We start from the raw sequence: 24,056 nt of genomic DNA, 5'->3' as shown, positions 1-24,056 counted from the left end.
CTCCACTCACATGAATTAGCTCGTCGCATGTTTGCTTAACTGCAACTAACAAAACGAGGCTGTTGGTAAATATTGAAATTCCCTTCGATTGGTGGCCACTCTGTTAAAGCACCGGGTGCCCGGGCTCTCCCTATTGATGAGCTCCTGCTAATCCATCGCATTTCCCTGTAAATAGCTTTCTGCATGAGAAAAGGCCCGCGGCCCCTCCTCTGCAGCCTGCACATCCACACTGTAATGCACGAGCGTTTTGTCACAAGGCCATTATAAGGCTGTGTAGCATTAGCCCTTGTTCGGCTGCTCCCACTCCCACTGCATCCATTCACATTCATCCCGCCGTTTAAAGACGCCCTCCCTGCGCCTGTTGTGCAGGTATTTCCTAACCTCCATCGGGTTTTGTGGACTTTCTAGTTTAAGGTCCGATCAAGATGTTGCACAAGGGGTGTGTGTGTGTGTGTGTGTGTTGCAGCTGATGCCTTTTCCCTATAAAGTCTCCATGACCCGCCCTGGAGCCTTCCACGTGCAAAGCTGGCCTCTAGAAGCGCCACTGGAAACACCCAGCATCCACGGCCCTGGTGTTTCTGCACGGCGTGTGCTCCAGTGTGCTCCGAGGCTACAGCTATGGACGGGTAACCATAACAACTGCGCTCTGATTGGCTCTCCCGGCACGGGAATTAACAGGGGCGTCGTCCAATCTGAGCGCAGGATGCGCGTCGCGCTGGTAAAACCTCGTGATAACCCAGGCACAGTGATGCGAAAGTGGCGACGTGAGGTGAGCCCGAAGGAAATGACTGGACCCAAAACAAAGCACGAGCCAGGGATGAAATACCAGAAATAAACACGTGTGAATAATGCTGTTTTAACTGTGCGCTCGTGAGAAAACATGACCGGGTTGTCCATTACGCAGTCCATCAGCTGGCGCGGCTCAGATCTCTCCTCCTCTCCTCTGGATTGTGGATTGTGACAAGTGGCAGGACAACAACCAGACGGGACCAGGACTACAACAAAACCCGGGGATTGTCACTCCGCCGCCGTTGAACGGGAGCCTCCTCCAGTTTTCGCCTGACAGCAAACCTCCCGGAGCCAAGACGTTGTTCCGCGTAGACCCGGGTTGCCCCAGTCCGAGCAGCGCAGTCCGTGTGGGAAGGTCGGCACTCGGCGTCCTGCAGGCCGGAGACATGATGGTCCACTGTGCCGGCTGCGAACGGCCCATCCTGGATCGGTTCCTCCTCAACGTGCTGGACCGAGCCTGGCACGCCAAGTGCGTCCAGTGCTGCGAGTGCAACTGCAACCTCACCGAGAAGTGCTTCTCCAGGGACGGAAAGCTCTATTGCAAAATGGACTTTTTCAGGTAACAGAGAGAGTGGATTCAGGTTTTTCTTTAAAACTGTGCTCTGACTCCAGCCTTCACCCACAGTTTAAGATTAGGCCGAGATGTGTGTGTGTGTGTGTGGGGGGGATATAATCAGAAAAATGTGAAAATAAATACAGAGAACTCAAATGATTAAATAAGATAAGTCAAATTTAAACTTAAATTATATGAACACAGGCGAACAATATAAACTAATTTAGGTTAAAACAGTTCTTAACTCACATAAAATAAAACTAGTTCCCATGTAGAATAAATCAGAATTGATCTTTCAAAATGTAGGATTTTAATGCCTCCCCAGTATTAAATATTTCCCACATAAATAAAAAGAAAGCTGACCTAAAATTGAATCTCACCGTGGACCCACGTGTGTTTTTATCTATTTTCCACATGCAGACACTTTCTCAAACACCCATTAGGCCATTAACCGGTTCGCAATTCCTAAAAAGTGTTTCAGGTAATTGAGTGATAAGTGAAGCCCTTGTTTGTCCCCCGTCGCACTCTCTTAGCATCATTTTCATTTGTATGTGTCAGTTATTTTCTCCCAAATTGTCTAATGACATGTAAGACGCATTAGCCTTTGTCGGGACGGGCCATTATTGGCCTCGCTCGGCCTTGGCCATCGTGTTACCGCAGGTCCCATCAAGCGGTGGATTTAAATGGGCAGCCATTAGCCAGGCGAAACAGTAATCACCCTAATATGTCCATTTGTTGTGTAAGTAGAGTTGTGCCCTTTCGCTGGGGGAGGCTTGGCCATGCATGTGAAAGAGGGACAGTGGAGCGATACATTGCAAATGGAGAGACAAGCCTACATTAGTGTTAAAACAATGCTCCACAAAAGGGGCGCTTGCTTTCACCCAAAGGCTTAAGCACCCCCCTGCCCGCCCCCTCCCTGATGGGCCGGCTGAAAATCCAGGTACAGGAGGCCCAAAGTCATCCTCCAGCATCTGCCAGAACTCCTCCTGTTAATAAAAAAGCACCCGAGCAGGAGAAAAACTCCAGAATAACTGCAGCCAGCAGCCAGATTTCACCTCTTTTCATGAGGAAATTACAGGAAAAAGGGTGGGAAACACCTCCTCTTCCTCTTCTTCTTCTTCTGCTTCACTCTGACTCATCCTGTCAAACCAGGAGGGAGATTCTGCACAATTTATATTTGGGGGCTATTTGTGTATCAAATTGATGAGTCTTCCCACCCGGTATTTAAGCGGGTGAATATGGATTAAGAGAAGATTTCCACGCTAAGATGCTCCCACTCTGCCTAATCCTATAATATATCCTCGGCTACAATGTGTTGATTGTCACTAATACGTTTTGCGTGGGGTTATTGTCAGAGCACCTCCGTCAAAATAATGAGCGTGCAGCTTTTTAAAAAGTCTGACTTCATTTTTTATTATTTTTTTTTCGGTTTAATGATGTGCGCCGCCATCATTAAACCAGCACAGAGCCCTGCGTTTATTTAGTGTTTTATTTAATGTGAAGAAATAGATTAATATTTATTATTATTATTATTATTATTTAGTGTTTATATATATTAGTATATTATCAGTATTTTTATACTCAGAAATCAGATTATTATTATTATTAGTATTATTTTTCTCTTCTGTTCCATCAACCTCTGTTGATTTTGGCGTAATTATAGATGTTAGTGCTGGAATTATTAATAATGCTTTTACTGTCACTGATGTGTACATATGCAGACATAACAGGGCAGTTTATTATTCTTATTATTATTGTTAATAATAATAAGTATGTGATGTGTTATTTCTAACAGGGCCCCTTTTCTGTGTTATTATTATCACTGCGTGTGGGCCTAGACACACGCTTTGTTTTAAAAAAAAAAACAAAACAAATATTATCAAATATATATATATAATTGTAATTATTATTATTTTCCAGGCGGTTTGGCACAAAATGCGCGGGCTGCCTGCAGGGAATCTCGCCAAACGACTTGGTCCGCAAAGCCCGCAGCAAGGTGTTCCACCTGAACTGCTTCACCTGCATGGTGTGTAACAAGCAGCTGTCCACGGGAGAGGAGCTCTATGTCATAGACGAAAACAAGTTTGTGTGCAAAGAAGATTATTTGACCTCCGGGGCCATTAAGGAAGTCAACTTGAACTCAGGTAATTAAACCGATAATAAGATTTATGTGATTTTTTTTTTGTGCGTAATTTTTTTTCCTCCTGTTCGATCTGGACCAGCAGATGTATGTTTGATATGTAGGAGTGAGGATAACCATGAACCAAGAGCCATCCAAGGAACAAAAGAGAGGAAGAGTAGGGGACTTGTAAGATGTAGTTTGCAGTATTCCGTGGAGAACATCTCACCGCAGCCTTGTCACATGAATAGCTCCAATATTTACCTCCACAGGACACAATGGCTCCGTGTTGTTGTACGCAGGCTCCACTGGGGATGAGTGTGTCCGTGTGTGCTGCTCCTCTTCCCGCTGTCTATTCATCCCCATAGAAAAGCTCGTGCACCGGCGGGGTCACGCGCCCTTGTTTGTGCTGCTGTTGATGTTAATTCACATCTAATGTTCCCTCGGAGCGCGTGCGTTTTGTCCCTTTTTTATTTGGAGTGCGGATTGGAGCCTTTTGTAAGAAATGTTACAGGCTATTTTTTTTAGTTATTATATAATTTAAGTAGAAAATCTGCACATGATGTTTAAATAAACAAAAAAATACAAATAAAATATGAAATATTTAGATTTTATTTGTGTTTTATGCGTAAAGAGTCATATTTTGGAGACATATTTTCCTGTGTTGGCAACTCGAGGCCTAATTAAAGCACCCCCCCTCCCCATCCTCCTCCTCCTCCTCCTCCCTGACATTTCGGATCGTGACCTTCCTCTTGTTTGTTTTCCCTCCCGCTCCCCCCAGTGTCGTCGTGTACGGATAGGAGTTTATCGCCGGATCTGCAGGACCCAATACAGGACGACATAAAAGAGACGGACAATTCAACGTCCTCAGATAAGGAAACGAACAATATTGAGAATGAGGAGCAGAACTCGGGCACCAAAAGGCGGGGGCCCCGGACCACCATCAAGGCCAAGCAGCTGGAAACGTTAAAGGCCGCGTTTGTCGCCACGCCGAAACCGACCCGGCACATCCGAGAACAGCTGGCCCAGGAAACGGGACTAAACATGCGGGTCATCCAGGTGAGAGGAGCCGTGCGCTGTTACGGTCTCTGTGTGCGTGCGGGGCCGAGGGAGGATCTGCGCAGACAAAGACAAATTAGAGAGAAATGACGGATTATAAATCAGTGAAATTAACTTCTTAATTTCACTCAGATGCACAGAGATTTAATTGAAGGCCTCATTATGTGTTAGAGAAAGCCTGATGTGCTCTATTAGCAGGATAAAGATCCACAGTTAACCCTCCGCCACCATTTTATATGGGAACTATTTTGTCTGTTTAAAAAAAAAAAAAATTAATGCCAGAATAAGACTCCTAAAATGATAATACATGTCTTTACACATAATACAGTTTGCATTTTATCTTATATATATTATAATAATTCAAAAAAACACACATAAAATGAGAATAGAATCTCATACTGCAGCAATTTTTAATATTTTCATTTATAAGAATCAAAATTCTTTTTATTCTATTTAATGTCTTTATTACTTTTTTTTTAAAAAAAACAATCAAATTTAATGGCGCTCACTCTACTTTTTTATTTATTTATTTCTAATAATAATTGCATTCCTGTTTGCCTCCAATTTCCATAATGCTATATCCATATCTGCAGGCATTCATTTATGCTCTGAAATTAAGATCTAGTAATCCAATTTATTGATGCATGGATAAAAATTGAACGCTATGTGTTTTCCAAGAATGTCATTTATTTTGTGCAGACAGCAGTTTATTTCTGCTGCACAGCCATGAAATTAGAGAAAGGTTAGTGTTGTTTTGGCCAAAGGCAAAAGGAACCCCGCACACAAACATGTTTTGCAGAATAACACCAGAGTGCACACTGTTGTGGACCTCTCTGTGCCTGTCTCTCCATCCCCAAACACACACACACACACACACACACACACACACACACACACACACAGAGAGAGAGTCTGGGTGCAGACTGTGTCAGGATGATTAGCACCATCTCTGCCAACTGTGATGTGGCTTTTTGTGTAATTATCACTGATTTCACAGATTTGCATACCACCCTCCCCTTTCCCACCTATCTGCTCTTACTCACTTACAGCCTGTTCCCATTGCTTATTAGAGCAGACCGGGGGCCCCTCCACTGCCTCATCTATATCATATACTGCAGGCTGCCGTGTGTGTGTGTGTGTGTGTGTGTGTGTGTGAGAGAGAGAGAGAGAGAGCTGCATCAACAGAGCTCAAACAATCAATCAATCAATTCATCAGTCAGGCAGTCCGTCCCTCCATCCTCGATCCCCACCCCTGTGTGTTGCTTGGAGCCAAAATGGAGGCTGTGTTTCGTCATCCTCCTGCCCGTTCACTGTGTGTTAAATACTATTGCTCTCAGCACGGGGAGCCCTGTGAGCCACGCTGCTTCTCCAGCATGTGTATGTAATCCCTAAGCAACGCTCTCTCGAGGGGAGCGAGAGCATTTCCATAAAAATGTACCCTACAGTTAGACGATTGTTCTCAATAAGCAGGTGTCGCCTTTACGCTGGAGCACATAGAACAGAGCCTAAGTGGGTATGGGTGTTTTTGTGCGTGTGTGTGTGTGTTTTTGTTAATCTGCAGCACAGTGGGATTCTGCCTCTGGTGTAGCCGGGCTGGGGTGAACATACATCATTATGCAGCAGCGATGCAAAGGCGAAACAAGATGTGTTATGTGCTTATAATGCAGACATTCTCCCGTATGGGGTGCAGGTTTCCAATTTTGAAATCCTCCTTTGTTCCTCTTCAAAGACGGTTTATTCAACGTGAGTGATAAGGCCTTTTATGCTCTGATTTATGGCTTTGACTGTTTATTCTAACTTGTACTGAGGTGTATTAGGATGTACACTGGCCGTGTTTATGTTACTCTGCTGTTCATCTCAATTTTCTAACGGGGAAAGTGCTGCAGAAAGTGTGTGTTTTTTTTCTTTCTGGTTCCAGTTTGTAGGTGTAAAGATATAAGAGTCTTCATTTAAAACGCAGCATCTTTACGCTTTTCTTCATTTCTGTCTCAGGCTTTGATAATTTGTGCCTTTCAGAGATATATTGTATGAATTTATACATATATATATATATATATATTCCCACCTGAGTGAATAACAGCCACACATGCCTCTGATATTACTAGATTGATCAAGGTCTGAAATTACACTGACATACTTTTTTCTGTTAAGTTCAACCGCTTGAACTAAAACCTCAATTCATACCAATGAAAAGAAGCTGCATGTAACTGTTATGCAGGAAATACAGGCGACAGAGGTGCCAGAGAATTGGGATAATTATAAGCCAGAAGCAAATACTGTTTGTCATTTGTAAGAAGTAGATGGTAGTTCTTGAATAAGAGCCATTTAAATGAATTTTCCAGGTTGAAATGTACAAAAACTGGTTTAAAAAAAACAGCATTTTCAGTTTTCATGTGAACTGTGGTTCCAACACAAACTCTGTAACAGTGAGCATGAAATTGGAGAGATCAGTGAGATTACCTAAAATGATCAGGATTCAAATTAGGCTGATACATATTAATTTGCTTTCAGTTCTGTCACTTGTGCTTCATGCATTTGTAGAGATTGTAGTAATTGTGATTAGAGTCTGAATCGTACGACGACGTGTTTTGTCCTCTTGGGATACGGAGTTGGAGAAGTTTGAGTGAAAGCAGTGGTGGAGGAACGGTCACGTGCTCTTTGAGAGCTGAAGGAAAAGGCTGCAGTTCAAGCTGAAGCCCTTTTTAAAACGATGAGATCAGCTCATAACTGTGACCCCGTCTCGCTGGTTCGATGCAGGTTTGGTTCCAGAACAGAAGATCCAAAGAGCGGCGAATGAAGCAGCTGAGTGCGCTGGGGGCCCGGCGGCACGCCTTCTTCAGGGGCCCGAGGAGGATGAGGCCCCTGGGAGGCCGGCTGGAGGATCCAGACATTTTAGGACCAGGGGCCTACGGCTACTACGGAGGTAAGAAATACATAAAGTGTTAACTTGTGGCAATACAAATGAAAATACTTCACTACAAGTAAGAATCCTGCATTCAAAACCTGAAGTATGCAAAATGTACTTTTCCAATGAAAGGTAGAAATACTGCAAGTTTCTGGATTAATATTACTGCTGTGTTTTTACTGTAGATGTTTAAGGTTTAGTTAATTTGATCTATTTCATATAATGCTGGGAGGTTTAATCCAGAGCAATGCATCATGGTCGATGAGACGTCTCTAAAACGTCTCAAAACTTTTCACGAGCTCAGAAAAACAGCCTGTTTTCAGCTTTGTGCCGGTGCATCAGACCAGCTGGTCCACGAGGGTCTGAAATGGTTTATTTAATAGTTTATTTTGGGAAGGAGGAGAATTCTCTCTACACATAAAGGAATCACAAACATTCACATCCAAATCACCATCAGAGTCTGTCTGGAGATGCACTGGGTGTCACTAAAGCTGTCGGACAAACAGGGTGCAACATTTCCCCCTTAAGATGCAGTGGAGGAGTAAAAAGTTGCATAAAATGTAAAATCACTTTCCACCATTTACTGTATGTCCTCTATCTGTAAATCTACGGTATCACCATGACTGTAGCTTCTTCAACTTCTGCAGTAGAAGTGTGAAATACTGGGCTCTATTCTGTTCAGAATAATCAGGGTCCTGGTTTCACCCTCACTTCAAAATCTTCAGCAGCACCAGCAAGGCTGCCGGTTACAGTACGAGGCTGCGAGGAGATTACATAAAGATCTGCTGTACGCTACAGATGTGACCTCAGTGTAGTTTATTTGAACCTTTTCATCTTTTGTTCAAAGAGCCAACGTATGATTTGTCCTTAATTCGACTCCAACCTTGAACACTGTTCAGTCGGTGTGTATGTTCCCTAGAGAGTTTCACTTTTACTTGGAAATCCACCTGAAGAAACTTTTGTTCGCTGATCAAAATGCAAGAAAAAGTCTAGTTTGGCTCCTCTCAGTATTCACAGAGGAATGGAAGTAAAGAGTTTTAGCTTTCACATACTGAGACTTGCTGTACAGCCTGGAGGATAAACGTTCGATGGGAACAGATGGATCCCAATCAGACTCTTTGTAAACACAGCTAGCGGTGAACGTCGTGCAGCATGAGGTGGCATACCTCAGTCAGGCATTTAAGATCAACTTATATTTAATTTACCTGCACCCTTTCAGGATGGAGAGCTTCAAAAACAGCAAGTGTAATCTCTGGAAAAATAAAGAACATCTGCAGGGTGTGTGAAATGTGATCCCGGTGTCACCCTTTTAATGTCCCCTAAGTTTTAATAGAGATGAGGCGGTGCCTTCTAGCCATTTAAAGGTTACAGCATTCAATAAAAACTCACATCTTCAGCGCCATTCTCTCTCCTAAAATGTGCAAATTTCATTCTTGGAAATAAAGCAGCTACATCTTGAACAAATTATTAAAGAAGGAGAAAAAAAAGTGTTTAAGTGTTAAAACAAAATAAAGCTGTGAAATAATGAAATGGAAAATATCCTCAGTTTGAAAAGAGAGATTACATATTCCTAAACAAAACTATTTGTGGCGCTTGACCATGAACGCATTCCTTTAAAAACTGATGGAATTTTAATTTCACATTTATTTTGACTGATGTTTGTAGCCGTGGCAGATTCTTTCCACTGAACGATGGTGATGATGAAGCTCACCTCGTTTGTTGCTCCCCACGTGTGACAATTAATTACTAATAAAAAGATGTGTTTTTTAACTCTAGTTTCTCTTTAACTTGTCTGCTTGGAAAACAATTTAATCTCCAGAAGGCGTAAAAACACAGTTTGAATCAAGAGCAACTAGAAAAATTAAATCTGGATTCCAGAGTATTTAAGCCTCTGTTGGCTGCCTGGATCAGGAAAAAGACAATAGTAGGCAGACAGCAAATAATAACCCGGTGCTAGCAGCTCCACACTGAACCAGAGGCATAAACCAGACGCACCTGTCATATATATCAGCAGTTTGTTTTTCATAGACAGTCTGAGAGCCGTGGTTTCTATACAGCTCCTGCACATCTACCTGAAGGGCCCCGGCATTGAGGATACAATGAACTGGAGCCGTCAAGGCTGCAACGCAGGGAGTGGGAGGGGAAAACAGAGGACAAAACCATCATCCCTCGCTCTCATCTCTCTTGCTTTCTTCGCACGCTGCTTTTCACACCCTTTTGTGCTGCAGCAGCACAGGCCAGTCTGCTCGCCTTTATCCGAGCTCGCTGCTTCCTTATGCTCCTCCGCCGCTGCTTAGAGGGAGGAATGCCTGTGTGTGGTATAGTGCGTCTGCATGTGCGAGTGTAATTATAGTTTGCAGAGCCAATGCACCCCCCACCCCCCACCCCCCTCTCTCCCCAACACACACACCCCTCCCCCCCTCCCTCAACCCACACCCCCATCACACACACACATACAACACACACACTTCACAACACAAGCTTGTTGCTTATTCTCAAGGTCGGCCAAACTAGCAGGGGCCTGATTGTGAGATTAAATAATTAGCTTGTTTGTGGAAGTCATGTCAGCTTTTATTATTTCTCTTGATCATCTCCGAAAGCCGCGTGCAACAGCAAATACATACAGTTGTTATAATTAGGCGACATATTTCCTGATATCTAAGCTGCTCGTCTCTGATTCTGGCGGTTTAGACTGGAACAGGGGTGAGAGAGGAGCATATGGTGGGAGTGGAGAGATGCTAGTGCAACATCTGGGGCACCGGGATAAAGTCTGCCATCGATTGCAGTTCAAGGTGGTGTTGAAACAGAATGGATTTAATGTAACTGAGGTAATTTGGAGCAAAGGCGGGTGTAAATTTGGAAGGAGAATATGCGAGAGGTGAGGAGCAGAAGGCAGGTGGAGGTTTGTAATTGTTAATGGATGCAAACGGCGTGTGAAGTAATTGACTGATGTGGAGCGAAGGAATCCCTCTTTAAACTGTTTTGGCTTTATTTTTTTCTGATAGACAACTAAAGAAATGCACTTTTAGGGAATGACACGTCTAATGAATATGCACAAATACGTCTGATTCTCACCTGACCCTCTCTGAGCCTGTGGCTGTGTGGACAGGATCATTGTGCCGTCAGGTTTATGACATTTTGGGTAAACACGCCTTTTCACTTTTCTGCCAGGAGCTCGATGAGAAGATGAATATTCCTCCCATATCTCTCTGTTGAATGTATAGATAGTTTATCGTGGCATAAAGACTGGGAACATGGTGACACAGCTAGCTCAGCTCTGTGCAAAGGTAAACTGGGGTGCAGCAACTTCCTGGAGTCTTGTCTTTTTTGCGTGAGGTTGCCAGGCAACCAGCGGAGACCACAGGAAGTCCCAGCCAACCCCCCCACCCCCACCCCCACATGTAAAACTACAACATGTCATTTGTATACTTACCTGTTTAACAGACATTCATGAGAGCGGTTTGGAGCTTCTCATCTGTTCCTTTTAAAGTTGAGCGGTGCAGCTCGTGCCGGCTCGGGTGACCAGCTGTGTGCCCAACATGCACCACATACTTGGTACATATGTGGCTCAGTGGCAGAGCAGCTGGTGCACTAATCAGGAGATCGGTGGGTCAGTTCCTGATACTGAACCCCAAATTGCTCCTGAATGTGTGCATTGGCGTGTGAATGTGTGTGAACTGTTAGTATCTGGCTGGTGATCAGGTTGGCACCTTGCATGGTGTCATCAGTTAATGAATGAGGTGAATGTGATGTTATAGTTCTTAGTACAGTCAACAGAGGGCTGCTCTGAGAGGAAGGAGCAAAAGGAGCCCAGTGGCTGCTTGGTTGGTTATATCTAAATGTGCAGAGCGGCTTGGCATTCAGGACTGGATTCATACTGTATGTGCACTGCTTGGAAACAAGAGAAACAGTGTTTTACCTGCTGTGTTGTTTGGTTCTGCAGGTCGTTTTGGTTTTATTGGTCCAGGTTTGAAATATTTGTCTCTGAGATTTCTGTGTTCACAAAACAAATGAACCTATCAGAGATACAGTCCCGATGAAAACCGTTCGCAGCGAGAGTTATCCGTTATCCAGGTAACAGGAACATTCTGTGTTACTGTTGATTTTTTAGATCCAATTGTTCAATGCTGCGAGCGCCAGAAACAAATTCCATTCGCTTCTGTCGTATCGAGGTGGAGGCAGATATCTTAAAAACCCGCATAGCTCGATACTGTCGGCCTTCTTGTTTTGTTTTTTTGCTAATTTGTTTTATAAATGTGAATATACCTGGAGACGTCAAACAGGAGTTGGGGCCCAAATTGCGCTGAAACCTCTCAGAGGCATAAACATGTCAGTCAGCGTTAGGGGTTAGGTAGAGCATATTTGTAAATCCGAGTGTGTGCTGGAGATTTTCTGTGAGAGCAAGGAATTTAGGCTGTACTCTGTCATTGATATGCCAGTTGTTGCTGCAGCACTTTGAAGTGAATTTTGTGAGAGCGTTGAATAATTTAGACAAAAAAAAAAAAAAAAAAGAGACAAATGATGAATCAAGCTTTGTTCAAATATTCCAGAGACGTTGGAGTTCCAGTACATATATTTTCACTCACAAGATAAATAAAAGATCTTTTGGTCCTGAAATACATCAACAACTATCAGATGTTGTGCAGACATTCGTGGTCTCCAGAGGATGAATCTTACTGACTTTTCCTCTGTGAGATTTACATTTGTGCCTTTTTTAAAAGTGAAAGTAGGAAGTGCCATGTAGGTTTAGGATAATTTACAGACAAGAGAAGTCATTCTTCCTGCTTGTTTTGGGTATTTGCATGAAGTCATTGAATGAACAGAGCTCTTTCTAATGATTTGCTTTGAATGAGAACCGTTTTGTCTTGTGGTGCTGCACAGTTAATATCACTGCAAAGATAAGAATAGAAAGGGGTAAACACGTCACTACCACGACTGATTCGTCTTCTGTGGAAAACTATTCTGATGCAACACCGTAATTTTGGATAATAATCCAGCAGCAACAAGATTGAGCTGAAACCTAAGGCCGACATGAGGTGGACAAAACTGAGCAGAGAGATTAATTAAAAGGGAAAAATAGTTGGGATGAAGAATTCAAGAGGAGAAACAAGGCTGGATGTAGGAAACGATTAGTTAATATTCACCCGATAATTAATTGGTAAATCTTTTGTTCATTGATTTTTAAAGCGAAATGCTAGATGTTGCCTTGTTCGAGAGGATTTCTTGCTTTTCTCTGGTTTATTTTACTGTAAATTGAATATGTTTTGGTTTTGGACCTGTGGTCAGACAAAACAAATAACGTACCGACGTCCCACTGGGCTGTAGGAAATTGTAATGTGCATCTTACACTATTTTCAGATGCTTTAGAGAATAAACGATCACTCGATAAGTCGGGAAAATACATGTCATATTAATTGATATTGAAAACAATCATTAGTTGCAGCCCTAACTGCATTGCATGCTGGGAATAATGAAGTATGATTTGTGTATCTCAGGAAGTAGCCACAGCCCGTTGAGGTAGGGCAGGGGGCTGCTGCTGTTGTTAGACACGGCACAGAGAGAGATGCAGCCGGCAGGGCCTGGCAGGGCTGCAGGGGAGCTGGAATCTCATTTTGGAGTTCCTCATCCAAATCCTGAAGTTTCAGCAGGGGAATCCATCGAGGTGCACGCATGACTGCGAGCTGAATGAGTGAGGGAGATGAATGCAGTGTGTGAAAGGCGAGAGAACTGAGGTGGAGAGGTGTGGAGTTGTTTATACACTCAAATGAGGCTGTTGGTGATCGGTTGGTTGGAAATTGGACATGATCAATTTCACCACTTAGGTAGGGCTGGAGGTGTGTAAGATTGCCCGCCGCTGTGGGGAACTGCGAATGTTTTTATGTACTGTACATTCAAAGTCCAACCTCATGTGTTCTCCTGTCCCTCCACAGAATACCAAGGTGACTATTACGGACCAGGAAGTAACTACGACTTCTTCCCCCACGGCCCTCCATCCTCGCAGGCTCAGTCTCCAGCCGAGTCTCCCTACATCCTGGGCTCTGCAGCCATGGAGGGGTCAGGCCACCACCCTTCAGACGACCAAAGGTTCACGGACATGATCTCCCATGCGGAAACCCCCAGTCCGGAGCCGGGCTTACCGAGCTCCCTGCAGCCTGTCCCAGGGGAGGCTTACGGGGGCGGACCCAGTCCTCCTTTCTCCTTGGCTAGTAACTCCAGCTACAGCGCGCCCATGTCCCACCAAGGCCAGGAGATGGGAGAAACTACAGCCTGGTAAAGGACAAGGGACCGCAGGGACCATTCCTCGGCTGGATGTCAGCCTGGTTAATTCAGGAGATGGATCGGGAGGAGAAACACCCACATTGTGGAGTGAACAGTCCAGCTGAAATTTCTATGGAAGACTTTTTAAAATCACGGACTGATTTTCACAACTGACGAACTGATGGACATGGAAATGGGACAGCTTGCTGGAAAAAGTAATATTTGCTGCCCAGTAGATACTCCAAAGCATATCCCTTCCTGGATTACTGGACTTGAAGTATTTCAAAAAAATGTTGCGATTCCACCCAGCAAAAATGCTACTCGCCTTCCCCTTGGTGTTAACAAAGGTATCTTCTAATGCTTTAGGAACACATTAGACAGAAACGTCAAAGGGGGCACCTTTAGTTCTCTTAATTTCTCACCACATTTTTCAAAAATGTTGCTTCAAAGCAATATTAGTTGTTGTTTTATTTTCCATTCTGTTGCTTTACATTGAGTTTCATCCCCACCCTCAGTATTAAAAAGACAAAGGACCAGGTTTTAATACATGCTTTAATGTCCATACACACACGTTTGTGGCAATCAAGACACGATGTTTAGTCAGAAACGTTTGCTTTAAACACTCACCTCTGACAATATGTCAAATCAAAGGCTGCTTCTTGATAGAAACTGTACACACACACACACACACACACACACACACACAGACCTCTTGCATTGACTTTCTCTAGCACACATCTCAGCTGTAAGTCCCTTAATGCACAAAAAGTGTTCTTGATCATAGCTCAAAAGAAGGATTGTCTATACCATTATTCAAAACACGGACACAATTACACAGACACTTGTACCCACTCAAGCACACACACACACGCGCACACACATCTCACACCCATCCAGTCGGCCCTGATAGTTCTGCTCTGCAGACTGCTTCACCTGACCTTCCTTTTGTTACTGTCCCTTTTAAAAAACATGTTTTAATGGAAATGATTTTCAAAAGAACATTGAACCCATAATGGAGAATCTCCTTCAACAGCTGAGGTCTCCTTCCTCTAAAGAGAGAAAACAAAAGAGGGGGCAGACAACATCTGTGACATTACCACTGTCTGCTCTGAAGCACTCATTGCCATCTAGTGGCCTTAAAACACACAGAATTAAAAATCAGCTCAAAGCAGCAGGGTCCGGCTGTGTGTATATGAACATCTTTGTGCTGCAGAGGACAAATTCTCTTTTTTAATGTCTAAATAATCCCAATAGACAATTCTGCAATTTCAGGGCCATGTGTCATCGGGGCGTCTATTTGAAAAGTCAGCCTTTGTGCAACCACATTAAAAGGAACACTGTTTTCACCTCTCCTTCCAAAAGGAGACATACAACTCAAGTTAGTTGATATTATTCAATGCGAAACCTTCTCACAATCTCCAGTTTCAAATCCATTTCATCTTTCCTCTCTCGGCTCTGTTTCATCATACACGACATGTCTTAAATGAAACACATCCACCACTTGTAATGCTGTTTGAACACAATGAGTTAAATCGAGTTCCTGTTTTAAGATCATTTCCTTTCAACACTGTATAAGATCTAGGGAGAATGTGTCTTATTTCTGGTGTATTGAGATTCTTGGATACAAAAGTGAGTGTGTGTGTGAGTGTGTGTGTGTGAGTGTGTGTGCGCTTGATTGTGTGTGTGTGTGTGTGTGCATTGAAGGCGGGCGGAAAGGGGCAAGGCTGTATTATTTCTATGTAAATAGCACTGGTAATAAAACCTTCTCTTACAGCTTAAAGAACTGGCTTTGTTCTTAAACAATCATCACACAGCCTCCATTTTCTTCAGTTTGTAGTGGTGAGTACATTTACTAGTACAAGTACTGCACTGAGGCACAAATTTAAGACGGTTGCACTTCAAATTTCCCTTTCATGCCACTTTTCACTTTCTGCACCGCCGCATTTATTCTACAGCAACAGCTATTTACTCACTGTGTCGATTATTTTAAAAGCAAAACATATAATGAGCTCACACCAGATGATGCATTGTCCTGAAAGGAAAACTACAGCTCTCTAATAAGAAAAGAGTTATTAGCTATAACTGCAGTCAGCGCTCTATTAATCTAAAATTAAATTACTTCTATGTGTTAATAAGTGATTATAGACCATGTATTTATATTTTACGGATCAATTATTGGTTGCTACATTGTAAAATGCACTCTGTTGGTGAGCACATTCAGTAATAAGCACTTTATTTCACTACTTATTTTGCAGATGATGCTTTTGTGTTTTAAATCTGTATTAATTGATGTTTTTGGCCACTAGGGGGCAGCACAACATTTACTTATAACTTGGCTAACATGCTAGCAAACAGCTGACTATTCACTCTTAAACATAAATATTCATTATGAGGTAGATATCCTGCTCTTTAGCAGCTAAGTTATTCCAGCTAGTTGCTAATTTTATCTGCCTGCTTTTTGGAGCAGGGCAGGTGGTGTGCAGTGGGTTAATCAGAGCCTTTTTTTTGGCTGAAAGCAGCTTCCTACTGCTAGAAAAGAGGTTTATGAGAGCGGTGGGAGGGAATTAAAACAGAGAAGTTGTGGTTCACAAACCGAAACGATGAGCTAAAAGAGCTGAACCACTCAGGAGTTGAGAGTCGGGTGATGGTTCTCATCGAGTTCGTCACCATGAGTCACCACTTTCATAGTACACACAGTTATTCAATCGATTGTTAATGTAAGAATACCGATGAGAGCAACTTTAACTTTAATTCTAAAGTATCTATCTAAAATATAGTGTCAGCAAAAAAAAACCAACCAACCCTCTTCTTCCCCTTTAACGCTGCAAACAGAAGCAGAGTCAGGGGTTTTTGTGAGGCCTGCAGGCACAGACCTCAGACCAGAAACTCCCTCCGTGCACAAAACTGACTTCAGACTAGCGCCTTTGGCAGCCCCGTCCCTCTTCGGATTTCTCTGACCCCCCCATCAACCCCCCCCTGCTCCTCATCCCCTTATCCTCCTCTTTATCCCCTCCTCTGGCTCCATATCCCCTCCTCTTGCTGTGGGGCCAGGTGGGCAGACGGTGGCCCAGGTCTGCAGTAATTTTCCCCCTGACTGGTTTTAATGTAAAGGGTAATGTGAGAGGAGACCAGCAGACACAGTGTGTGTGTGTGTGTGTGTGTATATATATTCACACACACACACACTGAGGCGGATGTGGTCCTCAGCATCTACCAGTCCATTACCAAGGAGCTCTACCTCCTCTTTATTTATTTCTTATTTGCGCTCTCTGTTTACTCTCTAGAGTATTTTCCTCAACTCTGGTTTTTATTACTCCATCTCCTCAGCTGTGGTTCTCCAGTAGAGCCACACACACACACACACACACACACACACACACACACACACACACACACACACACACACACGCACACACACAAAGGCAGAAACTTGTGCAGGGACTTGAGCACCAGTAAACCTCCACGAAACATCCTCAGTAACCTTCACCTTCCTTTCACCCAGTAGCATCTGGTTATCACTCTCACACACACATAAAGGTGCACACTCACACTTGTGCAGCCTCTGTATCACACACACACACACACACACACACAACAATCCCATTAACATCAATACTTTTGTAATGGATGTGTTTGTGGTGCTGCTGTGGGAGAGAGGAGAGACCTGGAGTAGCTGTTATAAATCACTCGCTTGTTCCCCCTCCCCCCCCAACACACACACACTCGCACACACAGGCCCTCTGTTGGCATCACTACATGGGGCTCCCATTCACCAACTCTGCAAACACTCTCTCTCTCTCCCTCACACACACACACACACACACACACACAAATACATACGTGCACAGCCTTTTTCTCCCCCCTCCCACTCTCTTTACCGCCTGGGGTGGGGAAATCCTATTACCCTATGAAGAGGAGGAACACATCATTAATTACACTCACATACTCCTTTACACACACAAACATGTCTATATGCCAAGCTCAATTGCAACACACACACACTCACTCAGAGTAGATCACAGCTACTCATTCTCACACACAAACGCTTATTTTCAGCTATCACGCTGCAGTATTTTTGTATATTTCTCCGTCAGCTGCACCTTGACAGGTAACATTAAAGCTGAGCTGCTTTATCTGATGGCACACACACACACACACACACACACACACACACACACACACACATACACACACAAGCAAACACAGACCTCTGCTTCAGCGAGGAATATGTCAGAATGCATGAGAAGGCAAAGTTACGATCGCTGAGAGAGATTTCAGGCAACATGGACAGGCAGATCAGGGACTGTCAGGGTGTCACCCTCAGATTTATCCGGAGCCTCAACAGCCTTTTCAAGGTTTACTAGATAGATGGATGCCATAAAGTGATACATGCACACTATAAAATGAAAAGAGGAGAAGTAAGCCATGCATAGCCTGGATGTCAGAGTGACTGTTTATGCACCCAGGTGGGCACCTTTTGGACGCATTAAGTCATGGCTGTGTAAGCAAAAATAGAAGAGCCGGCTTCACCTCACCGAGGGGACATAGATGCTCCACAATGCAGCTTTTGATGATCCCGAACAATAAGATTCATCAATTGTTGCATCTGGAAATTTGAATGGATTTTTTTATTTCTGTCAAAAAAAATAAACAAATGAACACGAACGCGCTGAAGCAGCTACAAAATAATAGATAAATGTTAAATATAGATTAGAGCAATGGCCTTACACCTTCCCTTAGTTGGTACGTACATAGTAATACACATATACTGTATATATGCACCTGCCTGCAGTGTGCATGTATACATATATATACACACACATACGCACACTGATTCACATATGTCACATATGGATGCAGGTAGGTTGTAGCAACAGGATAAAAAGTGATTTGTCATATATCAGATATCAGAGAGGCATCTTATATCTGTTTATTACTTCTTCTATTTGAACAGTCTTTTAAATTCTATCTATTTTACTACAAATTTGATTTATTCCACAAGATTGCTCCACAGAAGATGTCCCATATTTCAGGATACACAATAAAACTAAATATATACGTGCAAGTGCACACAGTGTGATGGAGTCTAAAAAAAAGTAAATGCCTTGTCATCACATTTAAGTTAAAAACAAGGTTTAATGTTATATGTGTAGATATGATCCATGTCAATAGCATCTATTCTAATTTAATTATTTGACTGTAACGTCAATTTCTTTTCATCTTTCTCCATTTTCACAGTCATTACAGTCAAGATTGTCCAACCTGGGAACCTGAAACCAGAGAATGTGACAGTTTTTGTCTGAAATAAGACAAAAGAGTGTCTAAGAAAAATCTGGGCAAAATCAAAATGTGCCCAGCTTCCCACGTTCACACAGCCACAGCGCCACCAAGTGGATCCAGACTGCCACTGCACAGAGCCGAGCAGGGCAGGGCTGGCGTGATGTCTGTGACAACAGTTAGGAGCAACTGATTCACTGACAGGCATTAATGAGAGCCAAGATCTGAGAGGGCCTTTTTTTTTTTTTTCCATCCAGCAGAGCGAAATCATTACTCACGGTTAAAACTCATAATGGTATCAAGGCCAGGGGATGAAAAAATGAATAGAAAATAAAAGAATAGCAAGCTTTGTTACTCACTCATGATGATAGCCATGATGCCAGAACATTATGTGAATGTCTCACTGACAGAGCGTGGCAAATAAAAGTATTTGAAATATGTGCTTTGTTGCTAAATCGGTTACTGTGCGTGCAGTAATTTGTCTCTATCCGAACGCACAGTTTCACTAACCTACTTTTTAGCCATAACCTAAGCAGAAGAAGTAGAGCTGTGGTTGGTGCTTGGGTGTTTTTTTAAGCTGCTTCTTCTGCTGCTTGACTCCAGGGAGTCATTCTGAAATTAACGTTAGCCACAGAAGAGATGCTTAGCATAAAGACTGGAAACAGGGGGAAACAGCTAGCCTGGCTCTATCCAGTGGTGATAAAAAATGTTTTATGTCGAATCATAAAATGACAAAGTGTGGCTGAAGTCATTACACCTGGACAAGAAACAGTAAAACTGATAACTGACCGTCGTTTTTTTTACTCTTGTTTTTTTGAACAGGTTAAACAAACAAGCTGTGAATAATGGCCAATAACGGCCCCACCAGGCTGCTGAATGGTTCTGGAGCCTGCAACTTTGTGGTTCGATTCTGGTTACAGCCCTTGGTCATATCCCTTTCCTCTGCACTTGTTTCCTGTCTGCCTCCTCTGTCAGCTGAACAACAATGGCAGAATGCCAAAAACAACCTTTAAAAAAAACCCAAACTACAAAAGACACGCTACTCTGTGAGCTTTAGATGTGTTGTTAGGTGGATTCTGTAACTTTTAGAGTTTCCCAACATGTCAGATTATTCCTTAGATAACATGTGGATAAGATGAGCCTCAATGAAGCAGTGTTGTTTTATGTTATGTTATGTTCACACTACTTTTCAGTGACTTGGTGCTGCAGAATATTTAACGGAACAGCTTTTAAGCAAACTCATGATCACGAGTCTGAGGAATTGAGAGTGAAAACCAGTTTATGCAAATCCCTCGTGAGCATGTTCTTCATGAAGTCTACTATTTGTACACAGCACATGGAAAAGTACTCCAGGATTCAGTGATCAGATCACCTAACTAACACGAGGAAAATAAATAACCACTTGTTTAAGCATTTTAATGATGTGCCGAGTTTTATCAACTTTTTTAATGTAAAATTTTGATTGGAAAAGTAAATGGTTCCTAAAGCTGCCAAATAAACGTAGTAGAGTAAGAAGTATGATATTTCCCTGAAATGTAGCGGAGAAGAAGTAGCAAGAAATGCAACTACGTTTGAGTTAACTATAGTCAGTTACTTTCTAACACAGTAAAAGTGCTTTTATGAGTGTTTGTGGCCAGATCCCTTTTACTTACTTCCCTTTAACTCTAACGTCGCCTGCAGTCGTCCTGTGATGTTTTGTCTCACTGTTCCTGTGCATCACAGATGCTATAGAGCACATAGAGTCAGGCTGCTGCATCCAAATGAGCACATACTCCCTTAATAGCACAACATCAAGCTCTCAACCAGCCTCTCGAAGTGAAATCTGGACTTCATGACGTTGTTAAACTGACACGTTAAGTGAAAACCATGTTTAGATCCTTCTCTGCATGAAGTACAGACACTGTCACGTCACTCTCTTTGTCATGAATGTTGTGAAAACGCAGACATCCTTCATTACATAACTGTGAAATGACGGCCTTCGCTGTGTAACCGCAGCCAGAGATGGCATCAGCACATACCTCTCACCTTAAACTGAACTACGTTACCTCATTTCTACGCAGACTGCAGCATCTTTGATGTGGTCTTTTGGGTTCAAAGCCTCAACAAGTTCTGCAAAATCTTTAACAAAGTCCAAACTAATCTATTAAATCACATTAAAACTAGACAGTGAAGCAAAGAGGTGCACTCTGCTTTCCTGCCACAGTACTTCCTGTTGTAGCTTTCAGAGGCAACAAAAACAGATTTTCTTCTTCATCTTCAGTGATGATTACAAAAACAAAGGCTTTGGTGTGTTTCCATGAGGTATGTGTGTGTATGCTGTTTTCTCACTGGCTTAATGTTAGCGGGAGCCACTTTGAAACTTCTTCAGCTGACTTAAAGTTGCTCCTAATGGTGTCAAAATCCGGCTCAGTGTTCATGTAAAACCCTTAATGGTTCACGTTTGCATGTCTAAAACCAAAGCAGCCCAATCAAAAGAACAAAATCACTTTTTTATTTTACTCTGGAGGGACGTTGTGCAGCAGTTTGAGACACAGAAGTCACACTCAACAGCCTTTATCAGTCTCAGTGAATATTAGCATTACTTTTGTGCTCAAAGAAGGCCAATGCAGAAACTTGACACTTGTGAGGCATGTGGTAAGTGAGTGCCCACCGAGAGCTATTTGAGGCTTTTGGAATGACTCACCTTTTCTACAACACCAATTATCCGCGCAGCAGCTTGACTTTTATCAAGTTAATCTCTACCAGCCATCACTTTGCCCAAAAGACACTCAGTAGGCTGCATGTTTGAAATATACTGATACTGCGACTCGTGCATTACGGCCTCCTCACATGACAGGAATGAGAACAAAATCCAAATCACCGTATGCACAGAACTGAATATGAACACACGGGCAAAATAGAAATGTATTTGCTTTGTAAAGAACTGATTTTGAAGTGAAGAACAATAAGGAAAAGAAGAGAGTGCACGTTTACAGAAGCTCGCCTGTGTAATCATGAGCAAAATAGAGGATGTGTTCAACAATGGACACAGATGTAGACACATTTTGCAATCGAGGAGAGATTACATAAGCTCCACTGATGGAGTGGAATTTACATAACCTTTTCCTGGAAATACGGAAGACCGAAAAGTTATGTTTCTGGTAAACGGGTTAAATGCTGGAACGAGAATAAGACATTGTTGTATCTCAGACTTCAGCTCCCAGCAGACTGCATTTGGCTGCAGGACTTAAGGGCGACGGTGACATAACTAAGCGGTTATGTGAGAAAGCTAAATGTCAGCTGAGCGAGTCCCAAGTGCTGCCTTTAAAGCAACAACATCAAAAAAGTCACAGAGTCCATTACATCCACTCATGTTCGTCAAAACCACCCAATTTATTAAGTCCGATAATGTGTCATTTACAATCTTTTTCATCCACTGCCACAATTTAAAAAAGCTCTCACTTACTGAAAGCCAAAAATTGGATGATTTATTTGGTTAAGTCCACCTAAAAAACTATTTGCACTAAGAAGCCTGCACCTTCTCACTATGTGGTTGATATTCAGATGTAGAAAGAGAACCTACAAATGTGTGGTTGTGCCCTGTTGTATTAACATCTAATACACTGAGGAAGGTGTAACAAGTAAATCCAAACTTTGGTTTTGAATTTAGCTTTTTCAGTCTCGAATGGCAAAACTTTGGTATAACATAGAAGTGTGTCCTAAAGCAGCATCCAGCCATGTTGGCACCTCCTCAGATTTTAGCAGTGAAGGTGATGAGAACATAGGAGTTTTTCAGCTTGCCCAAACCTTCTCCAGTAAGGATGCCGCTTTTTCCACAAAGCCTGCATGCCTTCAGCTGAGCCGGGTTACTCACTCCTGTTTATCTGTTATACTGTCACCCAAACAGTTTCGAAGCAGCTCCCATCTTGAGCTACATCTAACTGCCACTCAATGAACTCTGCTTTCTTCAGGTATCACACACGACTGCTGTTGGTTTCCAAGGAGGATGAATCAGGGATACATTTCACTGGCAGCATAATTAAGAGGTGAGTCACCTTCATGTGCGCTCACATCACTTTGGGAGCAAATTTATATTTGTCAGTATGATTTTTTTGCTGATTATCTTGAATATATATATATATAAGAAAAGTATTTCTCTGTATCATTAAATATTAAAGACTAAACAAGCAACATTTGGGTTTTATATATTCGGAGAAAGTGGCACAGCAGAATTCATCTCTCCATCTTTCGGTGCTCAGTCACTTAGCGACTGAAATCTTCCTCCGTTAAACTTTGTTCTCACAACTGTACATTAGTTTGCACGTCTAATTTTAACCCAAACCATCATCTTTTCTTAAAACCCAACCGAGTACTTTTAGTGTCTAAACCTAACCAATCTGCAACAGTTTCAGAAGGTTAACCACAAGTTCTGCCTGCAGCCCTATTAGTATTTGACAAACAGGCCCAGAACAGTTGCTCCGTATGTCTAATATTGGCACAGAAGGCCTGCATTGTAAATCGCAAAGGGGTGACAAAATGTTGTTAATTATTGTTTCTAGAATAAAGATAAAATTGGCAGATCGGAAGCCAAAGGCAGAGCAATTCCTCAACAGTCCAAAGTCCAAAATTCCTCTCAGTTTCCACATGTGGTGGCTGCATGAGCGTTTTGCCAAACTACCATCAACTGAGCTGATCTCCAGCTCGGCTAAAGTCACACCTGGCGGTCCTTTGGGTGCACACAGCAGGTGTCACCTTCTCATGCCGCGTCATCTGGCTCACTGACACAAACACAAAACAGAATGTCCCCTAAAATGAATAATTTACTAGAACCTACTAACCCCTCATGGCTCCATCAGAGCGCTGCTCAGTGCTCTCTAACTAACTTTGGCAGCGAGGAGGAAAGACGGAGCTTCTGAATGTGATACGGAGGTGTTAAAAGCTGTGTGTAAGATATAGTTACAGGGTGGCTAGATTTTCTCCTAATTTAGGTTAATGAGGAGACGAGTTCCCTGCATGCGTACTTTACATTTGATGTGTGTAATTTGCTTAGTGGTCTACTTCAACACACTGGAAACATCCAGTCATTCATCTGCTTATGTCTAAAAATACTTGCTTCC

The 24,056-nt window shown here is 42.7% G+C and overlaps 1 protein-coding gene across 1 annotated transcript; it reads left to right on the top strand.

Moving 5' to 3' along the window:
* Positions 1–1,040: 1,040 nt before the first annotated feature.
* On the top strand, positions 1,041–13,699 carry lhx5 (LIM homeobox 5). The gene is made up of 5 exons (XM_070850924.1): positions 1,041–1,348; positions 3,263–3,486; positions 4,243–4,520; positions 7,278–7,443; positions 13,356–13,699. The coding sequence occupies exons 1-5, from the start codon at positions 1,176–1,178 to the stop codon at positions 13,697–13,699; spliced, it is 1,185 nt and encodes a 394-aa protein (XP_070707025.1). The 5' UTR covers positions 1,041–1,175.
* Positions 13,700–24,056: the final 10,357 nt, after the last annotated feature.

The sequence above is a fragment of the Pempheris klunzingeri genome, chromosome 19 (genome assembly GCF_042242105.1).
Source record: "Pempheris klunzingeri isolate RE-2024b chromosome 19, fPemKlu1.hap1, whole genome shotgun sequence".
Lineage (NCBI taxonomy): Eukaryota > Metazoa > Chordata > Actinopteri > Acropomatiformes > Pempheridae > Pempheris > Pempheris klunzingeri.
Note: the sequence above shows the minus strand (reverse complement) of the source record. Positions and strands in the feature narration are given on the sequence as shown.

Coding starts and splice junctions, on each gene's coding strand:
- lhx5 (XM_070850924.1), top strand. CDS start 1,176: ATGATGGTCCACTGTGCCGGCTGCGAACGGCCCATCCTGGATCGGTTC. Junction 1,349..3,262: donor TGCAAAATGGACTTTTTCAG/GTAACAGAGAGA, acceptor ATTATTTTCCAG/GCGGTTTGGCACAAAATGCG. Junction 3,487..4,242: donor GGAAGTCAACTTGAACTCAG/GTAATTAAACCG, acceptor CGCTCCCCCCAG/TGTCGTCGTGTACGGATAGG.